Genomic DNA, 20792 nt, shown 5'->3' on the forward strand with positions numbered 1-20792 from the left:
CCGGTGCGCCTGGCACCTAATACCATACCCCGTTCAAAGACACTTACATCTTTTGTCTTGCCCATTCACCCTTTGAATGCCAGATATACACAATCCATGTCTCAATTGTCTCAATGCTTAAAAATCCTTCTTTAAACCTGTCTCCTCCCCTTTATCTACACTGATTGAAGTGGATTTAACAAGTGACATCAATATGGGATTATAACTTTCACCTGAATTCCCCTGGTCAGTCTATGTCATGGAGAGAGCAGGTGTGCTTAATGTTTTGTACACTCAGTCTATGTACAGTATGCTTAATGAAGTTTGGGTATTCCAGGTCTCTTGTAAAAAATTCTGAATAAATGTAGCATTGAGATAAACAATAACAGTTGATCTTTCATTGTATTCCCATGAAACTCCAACAAGGTAAAGTAGAGATCAGACAATTACCTTACCCCTCCCCAGTCTTGAGATAAGGAATACAATCACATCCACTAATCATTAACTAGTACATTTTGTTCCACAACATACAGTACCAGTCAAAGGTTCGGACACACCTACTCATTCATGGACCTCCGTGTAGTCTTGCTTTGGCTTTCTCATTTGCCTAGTTGACACACTACCTTTTCATCAAGGTCTATGTATGAAGAACATTCTTCATTTTTGTAAAATAATTGTGAAGGCATTGCAAATATGGAATCACATAGTAAAAAAAGTGCAATATATATATATATATATATATATATATATATTTTAAATTACATTTTATATTTGAGTTTCTTCAAAGTAGCCACCCTTTGCCTTGATGACAACTTTGCACACTCTTGGCATTCTCTCAACCAGCTTCATGAGGTAGTCACCTGGAATGCATTTCAATTAACAGCTTGTTAAAAGTTCATTTGTGCAATCCCTTTCCTTAATGCGTTTGAGCCAATCAGTTGTGTTGTGACAAGGTAGGGGTGGTATACAGAATACAGCCCTATTTGGTAAAATACCAAGTCCATGTTATGGCAAGAAAAGCTCAAATAAGCAAATAGAAACAACAGTCCATCATTACTTTAGGACATGAAGGTCAGTCAATCTGAAAAACTTCTCCAAAGTTTCTTCAAGTGCTGTCACAAAAACCATCAAGCACCCTGATGAAACTGGTTCTCATGAGGACCACTACAGGAAAGGAAGGCCCAGAGTTACCTCTGCTGCAGAGGATAAGTTAGTTAGTGATACCAGCCTCGGAAATTGCAGCCCAAATAACTGCTTCACAGAGTTCAAGTAACAGACACATCTCAACATCAGATGTTCAGAGGAGACTGTGAATGAGGCCTTCATTGTCAAATTGCTGTAAAGAAACCACTACTAAAGGACACCAATAATAAGAAGAGACTTGTTTGGGCCAAGAAACATGAGCAATGGACATTAGACCGGTTGAAATCTGTCCGTTGGTCTGATGAGTCCAACGTTTAGTGGGACTATCATTTGATTTTAAACAGGACAATGACACCAAATACACCTCCAGGCTGTGTAAGGGCTATTTGACCAGGAAGGAGAGTGATGGAGTGCTGCACCTGGCCTCCACAATCACCCGACCTCAACCCAATTGAGATGGTTTTGGATGAGTTGGACCACAGAGTGTTTCAAAAGCAGCCAACAAGTGCTCAGCATATGTGGGAACTCCTTCATGAATGTTGGAAAAGCATTCCAGGTGAATCTGGTTGAGAGAATGCCAAGAGAGAATGCCAAGTGTGCAAAGCTGTCATTAAGGCAAAGCGTGGCTACTTTCAAGAATGTAAAATCTAAAACATATTTTGCTACATGTGTTATTTCATAGGTTTGTTGTCTTCGCTATTATTCTACAATGTAGAAAATAGTTCAAATAAAGAAAAACCCTTGAATGAGAAGGCGTGTCCAAACTTTTGACTGGTAGTGTATATCTGGTTAGGGAGCATTGACACAGACCCAGGCCAGAAGCCCGTCCCAGCAGGAGGCCAGGGCAGTGTCGGAGACAAGGTTAGCCTCCCTGCTGGTCAGGAAAACAAGACAGAAGGTCGGCCTGTAAGATATCATATTGGTTCATTAACCTTCATGTGCCTTACATTCAGAAACAAACGGGTCAGTTTGGTCAAACAGGTGTTCCTAATGACCTGGTGTGAACTGTGCATGAAGCACATTATTTTCCTGCAGTATTCATCACTTTGTTTTTTAGCTGGACAGATACATTTTTAAAAGACCATGTGCAACAAGTTTAGTTAAAAATCAGGTTGCTTTTGTTTATGTAAGGCAAGCCATGCTCTTAAATGTAAGAACTCTTCCCAATTTTCTCCCTGAACTTCACCTTTTTAGTATAACAACACTGTGATATTTTACAGGTCATGTCTCAGTGCTCATCCATGTCTGAGAAAACAGACTTTATACAAGTTCATGTCCACCTGAGAATGGCAGTGCTCAATAAATGGCCAGAAGAAAACGGTAAATAAATAATTGAAAAGACTGGGGCTAAGAGCTTGCTGCAGAAAGTGGAGATTACTCATTCTTGGACTAACAAGAACGGACAACTTGTGTCCCAACAGGCCTTAATGGAACCGGGTTACATCATGCTTATCAATTAAGCAGACAGAATTTACTGCGGCAGAAGTTGGGGTGTCTCCACGGGACGTGGGTGGTTTTGAGGCATGCATTACACAAATGGCTATTTCTAGGCTCAAGGTCTTGTCATAGGACACTTGAACCTTGAAAGGTGAGTTTGAAACTCGTGGTAAACTTTTGGTTTGAGAGACTTGTTCTCAATGTATTCTATACAGCCACAAAAATCAGCAGAATGAGAAAAGAATGTCATGTGGCCTCGCAAATAACTTAAATACTTTTGCATAACACATTTGAAATAATTCAACTAAAGTTAGGTTGTCCCATACCTTGTTTTTTTGCCAGTCTAAAGCTGTTTGGCTTTAATTAGCAATACCCTTGTAGGCAGGCTTGAAGAGGTTTCTCGAGAGCATCGTTAGATGCATTAGGAGTGACCCTGAAGTGCCCGATTAATCTAGTAGAAAATGACTTGAGTATGGCCAAGATCAAAGTCAAGCACCTGCATTAGCACCCCTTGAGTCAGACTGATACACTCCCACTTGACGACCTTTAAGTCCCCACAGCCCACGGAATGTTCATGGGTAATGACGACGACGACGACAAATTCCACCAAAGAGCCCCTTGTCAATTCGATGATTGTGACTGGTGTGTGCAGGTGGCTACTTATACGCAAAAGATAAGCCTCTCCAGCTTTGTGACATGTTATAATGCTACTAATGGAGATAATTGAAATGATTGAGCTATTATTCATTTCCTGACACGCCCTTTGACTTGTATGGTAGTGTCATCAGTGTAATGAAACCTACAGTATGTTCATAGATAGGTATCTCTCACCAAAATTGCATAATACACTAAGTATATCAAACATTATGAACACCATGGACTCTATAAGGTGTCGAAAGCGTTTCACAGTGATGATGGCCCATGTTGACTCCAGTGTGAAAAACCTAGCAGCATTGCAGTTCTTGACACACTCAAATTGGTGCACCTGGCACCTACTACCATACCCCTTTCAAAGGCACTTAATCATTTTGTCTTGCCCATCCACCCTCTGAATGGCACACATACACAATCTATGTCTCAGTTGTCTCCAGGCTTAAACATCATTTGTTAATATGTCTCCTCCGCTTCATCTACACTGATTGAAATGAATTTACATCGATAAGGGATCATAGCTTTCAGCTGGATTCACCTGGCCAGTCTATGTCATGAAAAGAGCAGGTGTTCCTAATGCTTTTTTACACTCAGCGTATACTGTTGTATACAGCGTATACTGGGCATTGGAATGTTTAGGCCTTGGAATTTGCTTGTAAAAGGCCTTGTCTGGCGTGTCCATGTAGGAGATTAGTTGGTTGGCTTTTTTTTTTGTATTCTCCAACCTTTTGGGGCCATTAACAAGTAAAATGATTGTTGTCAGGAGATGTGACAAGACATTAGCATTTTCGATCATTAAAGCAACTAATTGTACCCCCAATTTTGCAACCTGAGGTTGTTACATAGGACACTGCATGATGTCTGGGAGCACCAAACAGAAAACAACTGTCCCTATCTCTCCGAATTGATAATGATTCATGTATAGGGGGTTGTGTTTACTTTAATAATAAGAACATACGGTGCCATCCTGGCCACCATGTTATCTATCCTTTTCACAGTGCAATCCCAGTCCCTTTGTGGCTTCAGCAGATGTTTCCGCACCCGCTATTGGACCGTAAAGCTTCACATCCATCTTGTTAGCAGCCAGACGTGGGTCATTTTTTGCTAAACACCACGTCAGCGCTATTTTCCGTCTTAAATCATGCTCAGTACTGTACAAATACCGATTCTCCCCCTCGATGAATTAAGCAGAGACATTTTGAGAATTATCCTCCACCGAAATATCAATTTCTTCGAAGACAGTTGATTCAATCTTTTTAATTACAATCATAAATAACGTGTCATTATCTGTTCCATTTTTGGTGATGAACGAGACTGGGATTTAGAATTGAGGGGAGTGCCAATACAAGACTCTTCTTTTGTCCAGCAGATTTATATTATAATGTGCAGAGTCGCCACAGTTTTTACAGTCATCCAGAGGCTTGTGGTTGTTTGAAAAACGCACATATTGCAAAAGCTATCTATCTGGACAGATTTATAGAAGACAGGGACAATCTGACAATATTGATGAAATACCTCAGTCTACGGACGCGTTTAGAAGAGGGTGTAATGAAAATCCATAATGGGAAGTCTGAATAATCTGTGTCTGTTGGAATTTCCCTACAAATGACTACTTTTTGCCCTGATGGAAATAACCAACTGCCACGCTCCACCTGTTACTCAACTGCCCGGGAACCGGAAAGAAATGCACAATTCTGCTGATTTAGGAAACATGAATGGGTCAAACATCTCAGACAAGAGTATGGGATGATGGAGGTTCTTTTTTCACCCATGCACAAATAAGGTTACAGAACTTCTGATACACTTACAACGACTGTCTCAGGCACTTTTATAATTCTTCCATGTATTCTTCCCCTCAAAAGGAGTTCACCCGATGTTGAAGTCAGCGGGATTTTGAAAGCCTCTATTTATTGAAAAAAGTACTTCTGCAGCACAATTGAGTGTTCCGAGTCTTCTGTATTGTAGCCTGGGTCTTGGCGTCTACAGAACTTGCCGGTGAACCAAACTGAATAGCGTTCTCGCTCCTGGCCCCCTATGCTGCCTTGTTCACCTCCTGCATTGCTTTTTGCAAGCATAGTGATCTCAGGCTCTGCAATTTTACAATAGCCACTTCACCCTCACTGCATGCCTTGCTCTGGCAGTCCAAGACAGCTGAGCCAGCTATTTGCTTCACGAGCAATTTGAGCACTCAGTCAATGTTTTGTTTTTTATTTCGGGCTGTGCTTCTTTTAAGTACAACCTGAGATACAGAGTAGAGTACAGAGTAGAGAAACTTGCAGTGAAACAAAGTAATGTGAGGAATTTGTATTAAGACCCTACATCACGACACAGAAAAGTAGTTCCTAGTGGATTTGAAATGCAAATCCATGCAAAGTAGTATGGTGAAAAGGAGTAAAAAAAAAAAAAAGATGTGATATGTCTGTGTGGTGCTTACGAATATTCTTGGTCTAGACTTATTCTGTTCCTTGCTGCATTTAAAAAAGCAAGCGTAGTCTGGCCACTGCATCTCGGGGGAATGATAAAATAAAGAACAGGATATTATTTGTCTGGGTTCTACTCTGACTCTGAACTTCAGACTGGGAACATTGGTTTAAGTTTATCACTGTTGTGAATCTATGTCAGTAAGGCGTACAAATACATACAGTACCAACAAACAAATCCATTTTCAATGGACATTCTTATTGGTTTACGTGGGTGGAATTATATTATCTTCCTCTTCTCTTTACAGAAGCAAATGCACTTAATTCCTTCATGCACTTAGGCTGTGTTTACACAGGCAATTCTGATATTTTTCCACTATTGGTCTTCTGACCAATCAGATCAGATCGTTTGCCAATAATTGGGTAAAATAACAGAATTAGGCTGCCTGTGTATACTCAACCTTAGTTTTCTGAGGAATTCTCTCATTCCGTATTATGGATATGCACTATTCAAACTATATTCTTCTTGAGTGTCTGAAGACTGGAAAGTGTAGAAAGTTACGTATGCAACATAAGCTATAGTCTACAGGCTTCTTCTGGCTATGGGTGAAAAGATAATCCATTCCTACAACGTGGTCACTTTTACAGAGCGAGAGCACCCTGCACCACTCCTTTACAAACAGAAATAATGGATTTTGTTTAGGGCTTTTTTCCGTCACACTAGAGAGTCTTTCTATTTTCCACTCTTACTATCAAGTTGAGCACATCAGCACAACTCTGCATGCTTGTGAGAATGGCGAGAGAAATCGCTGTTCACAGTATAATGGGAATATATGGATACATTAACTTCCATAATCTGCAGCGAATCTGCAGCGAAGAAAGTTGACACAGCCATACCACGTGATAATAGCATACGATTGTGCGATTGTAAAATGAGGTATGTGCTTGTGTTTGGGTGCCTACCTAGGAAGGCAATTATTTTAATTGAATTCCCCACTATTTAAACTATAGCTAATTGCACCAGCTGACATGTAATGGATATAGAATAGAATGATAATCTGATGGTTTTATCTCCATCTATAGAGTGTGGACACTTGGCTGACACATTGTCTGGTGCAATCAACTTGAACATTTTGAGGATCTATGTCTTATTATGTGTTATTATTATTATTGTGTCCTGGGGGAATATGCTAAATGTCCTGCTGTATCAGAACACATGTCGTAAAATCAGATGAAAAACATCAAATGTTCAAATCCAATAGAGCCCCACATTGGAGGTGTCATAATACCCATAAAACCTAGTGGTCAAACACAATACACTTCACATTAATGACTACATTTAGCTAACATTAGATAATGAATCAAGAGATACTTATCTTCGCCTCGATTCAGCAGTCTCGTCCAGATCATCATGGCATTTGTCGTTCTTTATGATAGCCACATTAGCAGCTAATTGGCATTACATTTTGGGGGGGTAAACACAGGCAAATAAATTGATAAAAGTCACCTTGTCTAAGACAGATTTACACAGTTATCTAAACATCATGCCAGGGTAAACCTACATGAAACACAGCCTTTATTTTAAGTGTTTCTAAAATCCCTGATGGGAAAAATGAACGGTGGAAAAATGATTGGAACCCTTTCCCCGTTTGACCGATAGGTTTTATGGGTATTATGACTCATAAGGTGGTACTGTATGCTATACGTGGTATCAAAACTACACTATGACTCCTGTACCATTTTATCTGCTTCTCTTTAATCTTTTATCACCCTTCATCTCCTACCGTTTTCCAATTCCAATTTCAAATCAGACAACCTTAATTCAAACACCCATATCACATATGACTTAAGTCATCTCTGAGTTAATCAAAACAGAGGGAGAAAGAGATCCAAGGGGGAAAAAAAGTACAATATGCAAACTAGGGCCCTCATTCATTGGACAAGTAGATTTCGGGTACGAACATCATTATGCTAGCGGTTCGCCTTTCATGCAAATTACTTTCTCTCTTTAAGCCAGGAAAGTTCATTGCTAATAGCATTTCCCATCAAGTCCGTGGCTCATCCAAATGCTAATATCTCTGCCACTGGATCCTTCACCTCGCAGCCCTGATGCTTCATGACTGTGGCAATTAAAACAATTTTACTTTTTCCCCCTTTATGGGAATTAGCCATTATCTCCTCCTGGAGGAAGCTACCAGAAACAGATGCTAACCAATCTCCTAGCACAGGCCACTAGAGCTCAAATGAACTAAATGAACAGTCACTTTATATGTATTACTTAGCAGTGTCTTCATCAGGTGATTAGTTTATGTATCTATTGCAGCCTTGTGTGGCTGTAGCGTCTCGGCAAGAGGTATACAAGGTGGGATAGCGAATCTCTAAAGCTCCTAGCTACGCCGACAGATTCAACTCAGATTGGAATTTTTGGTGGTATCAAACACCAAATAAAGAACCTGGCGGAGGAATTTCCGAAATAAATCTTGGCGTACAAATACAGACATACTGTATTCTCCAAGGGAGATACAGAACCATGTCAGAGATACGTAGAGTATTGTTGGTATAAGGCAGAAAGAAAATGGTATCTCTATGGCTTTTTGTGTTATGTATTATGCATTGAAATGTAACCTTGTAAAAGTACACGACCCTTACATGGTCCTCAAGCTATACCCACCACCCTGCACTCTAATGTAAAAGTTCACCCTTGTAACCCAGCTCAGTAGACTACATGAATAAGACATGAGGCCTCCAAAATAAGTTGCGTTTCAACTTTGACAATGTTTCAATTTGGCTGGTTGTGCTGGTTACAATACACATTCTAGAGAAAAGGCATAAAGCCCCCGAAAAATAACTATTTGGTAAATATTCTCATTCAGGTAGAAATTGGCAGGTCTGTTGAGGATTTGTGTGGATGGGATGTGAAAGTGTGTGTATGCCTGGGTCTCTGCATGAGTGAGTGATAGACATACTCTCCTCTGTCTTGACCAGAGAGCATCACTTTATTGCAACGCAGGAAGGGCTTTTTGCTGCGGCATATGCTGTTTCGCTCACCTTCAAACTGGTGATGGGATACAAGGAGGGGTAGGTATAGCTAGGGACAAAGTGGAATGGAATGGTAATATACATGCTAATGCCTTGGCATTGGAGCTGAGAGGCACAGGTTCAGTGAAGCAGATGCTGTGACACTCATTTCCTTCGCCAGTCTCTGTGTGTGTGTGTGTGTGTGTGTGTGTGTGTGTGTGTGTGTGTGTGTGTGTGTGTGTGTGTGTGTGTGTGTGTGTGTGTGTGTGTGTGTGTGTGTGTGTGTGTGTGTGTGTGTGTGTGTGTGTGTGCACATTATTGTGTTTCTACACACATACATAAACACGAACACACACGTGAAGAGACATAGCGTTAACAGGGGAGAGATTGCATGAGAATCTGCCACCTTTCCTTTTCAAAGGGCCCTTGGGGACCGTGCCAGGGGCCTTTTGTTCATCTCGGTGGTGGTGATAAGGAAGAGAGGACAAGGCGCTTCAGAGAGAATATACAGAGCTGGCTCTTTTCTATAGGTCTATAGCTGTTGTGTAATTGTGGAGGATAATGGAGCACACCTCATTCAGTGTCAAGGGATTTTAGAGCCAATTCTCCATTCAGAGCATAACAAGTCTCTGCTTTAGAGAGATAGGTCTACAAGTACAATGTATTTTTGAGTCCGGGGCCAGTAAGCATTTGCGTTTGAATAAGATGTGTGTAATCAAGATAAACATTTGCTTTTTATATGTATGGTATGTGGCAGTGGTTATGACTGTGGTATCAGCAGATAACTTTCGAGACCAATTTTTGTTGTCAGTATTCAAAGTAACTGTAAGTATTACAAAGTTACAACAAAATATAGGAATCTCGCCTCCTGAATGGTGCAGTGGTCTAAGGCACTGCATCACAGTGTTAGCTGTGCCGCTGGAGATTCTGGGTTCAAGTCCAGGGTCTGTCGCAGCCGGTCGCGACTGGGAGGCTCGTGGGGCGGCACACAATTGGCCCAGTGTCGTCCGGGTTAGGCCGGCAGGGATATCCTTGTCTCATTGCGCACTAATGACTCCTGTGGCGGGCCGGGCGCAGTGCACGCTGACACAGTCGCCAGGTGTAGTGTTTCCTCCGACACATTGGTGCGGCTGGCTTCCGGGTTGAATGGGCAGTGTGGCTTGGTTGGGTTGTGTTTCAGAGGACGCATGGCTCTCGGCCTTCACCTCTCCCGAGTCTGTACGGGAGTTGCAGCAATGAGACAAGACTGTAACTACTACCAATTGGATACCGTGAAATTAGGGAGAAAAAAGGGTTGAACATTTTTTTATAAAATAAAATACAGGAATCTCACTTACTTAGGTTATGGTAAAACTATAAAAAAATCTAAAGTATGATATTTCATGAACAATATGATGAAATTAGCAACTAGTTTTAAACCTGATTCAAAGAGTCATACCTTTTTCTCCAGTTAAGTGAATATTAAAGCAAGAGCAGATAAGTAAAATGAAATCTGAATTGAATAGCACTCAGCATTCCATTAGAACACCAAGAGCCTGCAATGGAAAAATACTTTGCATAACTCAACCAGCATCTTAATTATTGTGTCAGGAAACTGTAAGAAATGTGTTAATTGATTTAGAAAATCCATATTTGGCTAAGTCGCTAATGGAGTAAGACCAATTAAGTCAGTAAATTCAACATGAGTGGAATACTGTGGCAAAAACTGAGATTCAACTAAGTGTACAATAAAGTGTGAGAAAAAGTAAAGAAAGAGGACAGACAGACAGGACAGACAGACCAGACATAGAAACAAAGAAAGTCTCGCTTACCTGGTTAGTTGAAGAAACTGAGAGTTAAAGGAAGAGGAGTTAGCATTTTGGTTGTGGAGAAAGCAGCACCTACCACGTAAAACAGTGAGTCTCGTAGTAGCACTCAGCTCTCCAACAGTGTTGGAGGCAACACACTCGTATATGGCTTCGTCTCGGGGCGTACGCAAGGGCTGAATTCTCAACACTGAGCCAGAGCCGTCATCGAAATCAATCACCTGCAGGTGCGAGAAACAAGATATGTTAAAGGAGTTTTTTTGTTCACAATCAGTGACGGAAGTTTGCACAGTGCAATTCCAACCACTCCTGCAGAAAAGTATAAACACATTTGTCCTACAACACTAATGGTGCAAAACACACTGTGCTTCCCATCAGAAAACAATGGAAGCTGCTAGTATACCCTAACATCAGCTCCTTATTTGAGTGAGTGTTTGGCTCTTTTCTCAATTGTCTATAAAGACCATCCATCCTTCACCTCCTCTCCTGAAAGATGTGTCCAGGTGAAAGCCAGCCTGAATCACGCTTCCACCAAATTGGTTTTCCCCTGTCATGTATTTTCAATTAAGAGCAGGTGAAGGGGGGAGACAAGGAGAGGAAGGATTGTTTGAGGAAGAGATACCACATCTGTAGTATGTACAGTTGAAGTCGAAAGTTTACATACACCTTAGCCAATTACATTTAAACTTAGTTTTTCACAATTCCTGACATTTAATCCTCGTAGAAATTCCCCGTCTTAGGACAGTTCGGATCACCACTTTATATTAAGAATGTGAAATGTCAGAATAATAGTAGAGAGAATGATTTATTTCAGCTTTTATTTCTTTCATCACATTCCCAGTGGGTCAGAAGTTGACATACACTCCATTAGTATTTGGTAGCATTGCCTTTAAATCGCTACACTTGGGTCAAACTTTTTGGGTAGCCTTCCAATAGCTTCCCACAATAAGTTGGGTGAATTTTGGCCCATTCTTCGTGACAGAGCTGGTGTAACTGAGTCAGGTTTGTAGGCCTCCTTGCATGCACACACTTTTTTAGTTCTGCCCACACATTTTCTATAGGATTGAGGTCAGAGCTTTGTGACGGCCACTCCAATACCTTGACCATATTGCCACAACATTGGAAGCATGCTTGGGGTTATTGTCCATTTGGAAGACCTATTTGCGACCAAGCTTTAACTTCCTGACTGATGTCTTGAGATGTTGCTTCAATAAATCCACAGAATTTTCCTTCCTCATAATGCCATCTATTTTGTGAAGTGCACCAGTCCCTGCTGCAGCAAAGCACCCCACATGCTGCCACCCCCGTGCTTCACGGTTGGGATGGTGTTCTTCAGCTTGCAAGCCTCAGCGTGTCTCCTTCCTGAGCAGTATGACAGCTGTGTGGTCCCATGGTGTTGATACTTGCATACTATTGTTTTTACAGATGCACGTGGTACCTTCAGGCGTTTGGAAATTGCTACTAAGGATGAACCAGACTTGTGGAGGTCTACAATTTTTTTTCTGAGGTCTTGGCTGATTTATTTGGATTTTCCCATGATGTCAAGCAAAGAGGCACTAAGTTTGAAGGTAGGCCTTGAAATACATCCACAGGTACACCTCCAATTGACTCAAATTATGTCAATTAGCCTATCAGAAGCTTCTAATGCCATGACATCATTTTCTGGAATTTTCCAAGCTGTTTATAGGCACAGTCAACTTAGTGTATGTAAACTTCTGACCCACTGTAATTGTGATACAGTGAATTATAAGTGAAATAATCTGTCTGTAAACAATTGTTGGAAAAGTGACTTGTGTCATACACAAAGTAGACGTCCTAACCGACTTGCCAAAACTATAGTTTGGGGAGTGGTTGAAAAACAAGTTAATGACTCCAACCTAAGTGTATTTAAACTTCCGACTTCAACTGTGGATAATAATGTCATCATTGTGACTATTGATCAAAGTTTTGCATGGCTAGTCATGGCCTTAGACTGTTGTTTGTACTTATGATTGACTATCCATTGGTATAGTTATTACCAGATCAGTTGTGTTCAGAGAGCCATTATTAGTTATATGCATCTTATTATCTAGTGATGTACTGGAAGATTAAATATAATATACACCACATGGCCAAAAGTAAGTATATGGACACTTTCTTCCATTCAGCCACATGAGCATTAGTGAGGTAGGGCACTGATGTTGAGCGATTAAGCCTGGCTAGCAGTCACTTTTTCAAGTCATCCCAAAGGTGTCTTCGATGGGGTTGAGGTCAAGGCTCTTTGCAGGCCAGTCAAGTTCTTCCACACCGATCTCGACAAACCATTTCTGTATGGACCTCGCTTTGTGCACAGGGGCAATGTAATCAGGAAAGGGCAATCGCCAAACTTTTACCACCAGAACCACAGAATCGTCTAGAATGTAATTGTATGCTGTAGCGTTAAGATTTACCTTCACTGGAACTTAGGGGTCTAGCCCGAAAAATGAAAAACAGCCCCAGACCATTATTCCTCCTCCACCAAACTTTACAGTTGGGACTGTGCATTCGGGGGGTAGCGTTCTCCTTGCATCCGTCAAACTCAGATTGCTCTGTCGTACTGCCAGAAGGTAAAGCGTCCAAAGTTGGCGAGCTTTACACCACTCCAGCCGACGATTGGCATTGTGATTGGCTATGGAAACCCATTTCATGAAGCTCCTGATGGAAAGTTATTGTGCTGACGTTGCTTCCCAGGCAGTTTGGAACTCGGTAGTGAGTGTTGCAACTGAGGACAGACAATTTTTACGCTCTACACGCTTCAGCACTTGGCAGTCCCGTTCTGTGAGCTTGTGTGGCCAAACACTTCACAGCTGAGCCGTCGTTTCTCCTAGCCGTTTCCACTTCACAATAACAGCACTCACAGTTGACTGGGCAGCTCGAGCAGGGCAGAAATTGGACTAACTGACTTTTTGGAAAGGTGGCATCCTATAACGGTGCCATGTTGAAATTCATTGAGCTCTTTAGTATGGGCCATTCTACTGGTAATGTTTTTCTTTGGAGATTGCAGGGCTGCGTGTTTGATTTTGTACACCTGTCAGCAATGGGTGTGGCTGAAACAGACGATTCTACTGATTTCAAGGGGTGTCCGCATCCTTTTGGCCATGTCGTGTAAATTCAAAGATGGCTCACAGCTCTCCGACATCAACTTTGGATCCAAAATATGAGCTGATCTTGTGTATCAATTATTGGGAAGATAATCAAAGATGCCAACTAACTTTAAGAATGGGAAAGTATCCATTAGCCAGAACGAATCGTTTGGACTTTTATGTCTGTTTTATATTGCATGTACATTTTGGTTCGCCCCACTCTTAAAGTTAACAAACTATTAAAAACATTGAAATACTTCAATGGGACAGAACAATAACAAACAATTAAATGTGGTTAGATAAACAGTGAGGAACAATTGTTATCACCATGACGTGATTGCAGTACAAAAAGACATGACCAATTGTTTTGGACATACAACACGTAAAATGTTCACAAACGGGTGTTTTGTAGCTTTTACAGCTATCGTTCCATGCTGTATACTCACTGTTTTTAGAAAGCCCTGTATCATAACTCATTTTTAAGCATTTTTAGGTAGGTTTAAAAAAGAAGTTGACTGTTAAGAACCTCTGCATCATATACAGACACACAAGCACAAACACACACGCAGAAAGGCCGGCCTCAACTCACTAGTACAGTTCAGAGCATATCATTTCATGTGTTAGTTGAACAAAACACCTTGACGGTTCAGTGGCCAAGCGACAAGGGCACATTCGGGCAATCATTGCAAGAGCGCGTGATGATGGTAAGTAAAAGTGCTCCCTTTCCCATTTCAAACTCAAAGAGAAAGAAAATTGGGTTGAGAAAGTCTCAGTGTTTCTGTAAAGGGAAATGGGCTTTGTTAGGGATGAGGAGCCGGCCGAGTGAGTGAGTGGGGGAATAAGGGCGTGGCAAGCAAGCCTCGCAGTGGCGATGGGTGAGTTAGCGAGCTAGTGCATTAGCATTCAGTACGTGCAGCGGCACAAATGTGATGAACTCTGATAAGATTCGATTCCTGCCCGACCTGTGAGACGCCAAAGACTCTCCAAATCCAGATAACCCATTACTGCTGAGTAGTAGTATGGCAAGGAGAGAGGAAGGTGTTTGTTCATATCACACTACGATACACTCCGAAAGGGAATGACACAGAAATGTATAGAAATCTTATCAGTGTTCGAAGAAGATGTGTTATTTGTCATGGCGATTGAAGAAATGGACAAATCAAAGCTTGCAGCCAAACAACACAGCGAGGGGGACATGCATTTAGATAAAGATGCCACGAAGCAAAAGACCTTTGAACTACAGAGATACTTCTCCCTCGTTTTGCATAAGCAGCTAAATGCAGCATGATGTTAATATAGGTATCTGGGTCACACCATTTCTTCCCCCTTTTCTTTTTTTCACTCCCCATCATTCTTTCTATATTTATTTAATTACAAATATGTCCCAGATCGCTGTGTACTTGCTCATTAAATCTCATGCATGTTAGATTATTAAAGCCTGCTCATGCGTGGTGGCAAAGGCGGGCGTGTGATTTGGGAGATCGGGGGATGGATTATGTGTTAGGGGTTTGGAGAGGGACGGGAAGGGGGGATGGGTGTACCAAAAGCACTGTTGAGCATTCCCGTTTTGTCGAGCATTTTACATCAGAACAATAGACCTAATACCTCAAATCTCTGGTTGCTGACTTTCTTCCCCTTCTTGTTCCAAACTATCTTGGGGCGTGGGTCTCCCGTTGCTTGGCAGATGAATGATGCCACGCCTCCTTGCACGCCCGTTTGGTCATTGGGGGTTCTCAAAAACTTTGGTGGTGCTGGAGAGAGAGGGAGTGAGAGAGAGAGAGAGAGAGAGAGAGGGGACATAAATAGTTATCGAAGGTGCTAATCGTTGCAGACAGCAAGCGATTTATCTTCCTTATGAACGCGCCAAGACCAGAAAGTCACAAAGTTGCAGATTTCAGCACTTGCATGTTATCGCTAAGAGGATTGTCTTTGGAGGTCAAGCCAGACTCCGTTTGGAGACTGCATTGCCTTCTCAATGTGAGTGGAAACATAAGATCTGGTACTTGTAAAATGATGCAATCAAGAGAAGTAGGAATATATACAGTACCAGTCAAAAGCTTGGACACACCTAATTATTCAAGGGTTTTTCTTAATTTCTTTACTATTTTCTACATTGTTGAATAATAGTGAAGACATCAAAACTATGAAATAACACAAATGGAATCATGTTGTAACCAAAAAAGTGTTATGGAAATCACAATATGTTATATTTGAGATTCTTGAAAGTAGCCACCCTTTGCCTTGATGACAGCTTTGCACACTCTTGGCATTCTCTCAACCAGCTTCATGAGGTAGTCACATGGAATGAATTTCAATGAACAGGTGCTAAAAGTACATTTGTGGAATTTCTTTCCTTCTTAAATGTGTTTGAGCCTATCAGTTTTGCCATGACAAGGTATGGGTGTTATACAGAAGACAGCCCTATTTGGTAAATGACCATGTCCATATTATGGCAGGTGTTGTAAATCAAGTCATCAATTTAGAGTACAATACTGAATAGACACTTAATGTTAGAACCACCTTTGGCAGCGATTACAGCTGTGAGTCCTTCTGGTTAAGTCTCGAAGAGCAGTCCACACCTGGACTGTGCAACATTTGCAAAATTCTTCAAGCTCTGTCAAATCGGTTGTTGATCATTGGTAGACAACTGTTTTCAGGTCTTGCCATAGATTTCCAAGCCGATTTCATTCAAAAGTCTAACTCAGCCCATGAGGAACATTCACTATCTTCTTGGTAAGCAAATCCAGTGTAGATTTTGCCTTGCGTTTTAGGTTATTATCCCACTGAAAGGTGAATCAATCTCCCAGTGTCTGGTGGAAAGCAGACTGAACCAGGTTTTCCTCTAGGATTTGGCCTGTGCTTAGCTCCATTTGAAAAACTCCCTAATCCTTAACAATTACAAGCATACCCATAAAATGATCCTTGAAAATATGGAGAGTGGTACTCAGTAATGTCTTTATATTCAGGAAAAAAAGTGAATTGCTTTGCCACATTCTTTGCAGTATTACTTTAGTGCCTTGTTGCAAACAGGATGCATGTTATGTACAGGCTTCCTTCTTTCACCCTGTCCATTAGGTTAGTATTGTGGAGTAACTACAATGTTGTTGATCCATCCTCAGATTTCTCCTGTCACAGGCATTAAACTATGTAACATTTACAGTTTTTAAAGTCACCATTGACCACATGGTGAAATCCCTGAGCGATTTCCTTCCTCTCTGGCAACTGAGTTATGAAGGACGCCTGTATCTTTGTAGTGACTGGGTGTATTGATACATCATCCAAAGTGTCAATAATAACAATAACTTTGCCATGCTCAAAGGGATATTCAATGTTTGTTTCTAAAAATAAGTTCACAGAGTAAGCCCTTTCAGCAGGACAATAACGTATAACGCAAGGTCAAATCTACACTTGAGTTTCTTACCAAGAAGACAGTGAATGTTCCAGACTGGCCGAGTTACAGTTTTGGCTTAAATCTGCTTGAAAATCTATGGCAAGACCTGAAAATAGTTGTCCACTTTGACACTACAGAGTATTCTGTGTATATCTTCGACTAAATATGACAATTAAATCCATTTTAACCCCACTTTGTAACACAACAAAATGTGGAAAAAGTCAAGGGGTGTGGCACTACCTGACATATGTTGGATGACATGTCTGCTGAATGTTTGAACGATACATATATCCATTGTTTAGCTGGAAAGGAATGTTCGTCTCCAGTATATTTCACTGTGATATGTGGTTGTCTCACCTAGCTATCTTAAGATGAATGCACTAACTGTAAGTCATTATTATTATTATATATATATATTTATATTCCTACCCGATCTGTGAGACATCAATGACTCTCCAAATCCATATATATATATATATATATATATATATATATATATATATATATATATATATATATATATATATATATATATATATATATATATATGTCAAAAATGTATCATTTGTACAGTTCTTGTACAGTTCTTTATTAAAATGTATTTTTTGTTACATTTGACATGATTATTTGTCTCTGAAATGAAACCATCAAGTGATAGATTTTAAACAAATACATGTCTAGATAGTGAAAAATCACACCAATCGTTTTCATAATTTCTTTAAAAAATAAAAGCTAATTGACCAATATTTCTGAAAATTGATATCTAGTGTTTTGGAATTAAACTCTTTAAATTCATTTTTAAAGGTACTTTATGTGTGTTATTGGGGATAAGATTGGATAACAAGTTATTTATTTGTTGTCACATTACTTTGCTGGTGCTTCCTATAGTTGCACAATATTAGTAGTGAATCATGCCATTTAGCAATCATTGGCAAGAGAAACAGTTGCAAAGTTGTCTAACTATTTTCCTCTCTTGTTGTGTATGAACATGAGTTACTAGTATCCTCAACGTTAGTGACACAAAAGGTCACTGTGAGACGGTCATATTAAATATATATATATATAATTCAACGCTCCTACCCACATCCGTCTAGGCAAGCTGTTTCATAACACACAGTGCATTAAGTGTATGTGCTGTTTTACGGGACATACATCTCGTGGCCCCTTGACCCCCATTTGGTCTCTAATGACCGAGCCCAACTTTTTCCAAACATTACAGAGAAACAGAAGGCAGGCGATGATTGATGCTCAACATGGGTCTTTGCAGCTGGCATGCTAAAGTTAACACTGAAATTGGACTGAGCTCGCCTCCCAAAAAACAGAAGAGAAGCTCTAACCAGCTCTGCCCCCCCTCCCCCCAACTCAGAATGTTCCAGAACAGGTGTGGCTAAACATCCTTCTGGATAGCTATTGGCTATGCAAGTTGAGCTAATCAAGATACTAATGAGCATCTAGTGGTAGAAATAGGTATACTAGAACAATATTGGAACAAAAGGCTGTACAGACAGTAGACTGTCCAGGAGGAGGGCTGGAGGAAGATTTTATAACCCTTGTTATAGAATAAAACAACTTTTGAATAACTATCCCACATAACAGCCATGACCACACAGACTTGTCTAACAGTGTGTGGAGAACATATTGCTATCTCACATTTTTTTATCCCTGGAAAACCACCCACTTGGCATTGGGGATTGTATCCCGCGTAAATGAGAACCGTTCTTGATAAGAGCTCTGGCAAGGATCTGATTGGCCATGCGAGGGTTTTCTAAGCCCTAATTGGTGCTCGCGATTCAGCACAACTAGTCAAGTGTAAAGGCAATAAGGGACAGAAATGTAAAACATGCAGGGGAGGACAGTGAGAATAGGAGATAGGAACAGCGTTTTCTTTGTCCGACCATGGCATGTGTGGACAGCCATGAGAAATTGACAGTTGATGGAATTTCACACTATATGATATTGTTCGTTTTACATTTCCATTGTCACAAGAGTCAGAGAAGTGTAGTTTTAAGAACTGTAAATCCCTACCTTTTTAACTTTGCTCATGATCAGCACCTCGTACCCACGTTATCTGGGGATATTGTTTAATTAAACATCTAATTCTACAAAATGAATCGGTTGATTTATTGTTGATCTGTCCAAGGAAACCCCAATTTTACAAGGAATAAATGTATTGTACATGTACACGCATGGCCCAATGGACACACAACACATTAGGGTTGGGAATTGCCAGGGACCTCATGATACGATATTGTTACAATACTTAGGATACAAGTTGTATTGCGATTCTCCTGATTCTATATGTATTGTGATTTAATACTGTGATTTTATTGCAATTTGATGTTCCAAACATATTGCTCACTACATGTCTGCTGCAGAGAGAAGAGAGTGCATGAGAAAAATTCAAAACTTTGTTTTGATCAGTCATGGAAATAAAGTGCTGAAAACATATCGGCTCACTATTTAAAAAGAAGATGGAGAACTAAGCTATAGGATGAAAAATATCTGAGTTTTGGCACTAGCTAACACTACCTAGCAAAAATCTAACAAAAATCTAAATATATTTTTCACAAATATATATTTTTTTACAAAGTATCGATATGACATCGTCCAAAATAATAAAGGGATATGTAACTGTATACATTTTTTCCCCATCACTACAACACATGAAAGCGATTTCACCTTAAAAAAGACGTCATCGCTCTCAGAAGTGGAGGTGAAATCCTAAGAGGATTAAAATGATAACATCATTATCATCATGATCATTGTTATGACCATTACACATGTTCATTTTTCATCTGTCCTCTTTTATGTAAAAATGCAATGTTAGGGTTTTAATAGCTTAAGTTCGCCAGTCAGCTGCTGAGACTATAGGATAGTCTACCAAGGCAGGTCGTGAGACATACCACCTCAGCCTGAGAAGCAAGATGGGTTTTGAGGTATGACTCCATCTGTCCCTGTGCCGAACAACTGTTTTCCTTTTATTTGATCACTTCAGTGGTCATTAGGGGCCAGACAGCTGCAATAATACCAGGAGCGGCTGAATCACTTCTGCTGTGTGTGTGTGTGTGTGTGTGTGTGTGTGTGTGTGTGTGTGTGTGTGTGTGTGTGTGTGTGTGTGTGTGTGTGTGTGTGTGTGTGTGTGTGTGCGTGCGTGCGTGCGTGCGTGTGTGTGTGTGTGTGTGTGTGTGTGTGTGTGTGTGTGTGTGTGTGTGTGTGTGTGTGTGTGCAGTACTGTGTGTGTGTGTGTGTAACCTGAAGGGTTTATAGAGAAGTGACATGAGACATGTTGCCTGCAATGAAAAGGGCACAACAACAACAGGCTGGCAGATGGCTCTCCATTGTCAAAGGCGACTAGGAAATCACCAAACACACACACACACACACACACACACACACACACACACACACACACACACACACACACACACACACACACACACACACACACACACACACACACACACACACACACACAGGTGTGCTGCCGGGTCTACAGCACACAATTTGTAAGTGATAGAAAAGATGGCGTAATATATGCGTTGTACAGTATCTTATTGTCTGCTGGGCTGGGGAATGGTTGCATCGTGGCGTCTGGTTGAACAGGGCTGGATGGGTAATTGATATGCTGTTGGGCTGTTTGCTCGGGGGGCCATCTATTACGGCTCAACGCCTCTCCCTGCGTGGGCTGTGATGGACTATGATGACACGAATGGGGATTCGCAATGGAGGTGAGAGGGAGGGGAAAAGTCATCTCACAATGGGGAATGATTGAGGCGTGACATGGAAGAAATGGTGTTTTCACAGACAAGGGCGCCAGATATCATGATCAAACCCCTATTCAAGTCTG

At 40.8% G+C, this 20792-nt stretch overlaps 1 protein-coding gene across 22 annotated transcripts in view; it reads right to left on the reverse strand.

Moving 5' to 3' along the window:
• Positions 1-20792, reverse strand: part of LOC118368770 (receptor-type tyrosine-protein phosphatase delta-like) — a 597123-nt gene that overhangs the window by 101354 nt on the left and 474977 nt on the right. For all 22 annotated transcript variants that reach the window (XM_052497200.1, XM_052497201.1, XM_052497198.1 and 19 more), the window contains 2 exons: positions 15160-15305; positions 10533-10674 (listed from right to left, as the gene is read on the reverse strand). In XM_052497200.1, coding sequence (XP_052353160.1) covers positions 10533-10674; positions 15160-15305 — 288 coding nt within the window. The remainder of the gene's footprint in view (positions 1-10532; positions 10675-15159; positions 15306-20792) is intronic.

Source organism: Oncorhynchus keta, chromosome 35, assembly GCF_023373465.1.
Source record: "Oncorhynchus keta strain PuntledgeMale-10-30-2019 chromosome 35, Oket_V2, whole genome shotgun sequence".
Classification (NCBI taxonomy): Eukaryota; Metazoa; Chordata; class Actinopteri; order Salmoniformes; family Salmonidae; genus Oncorhynchus; species Oncorhynchus keta.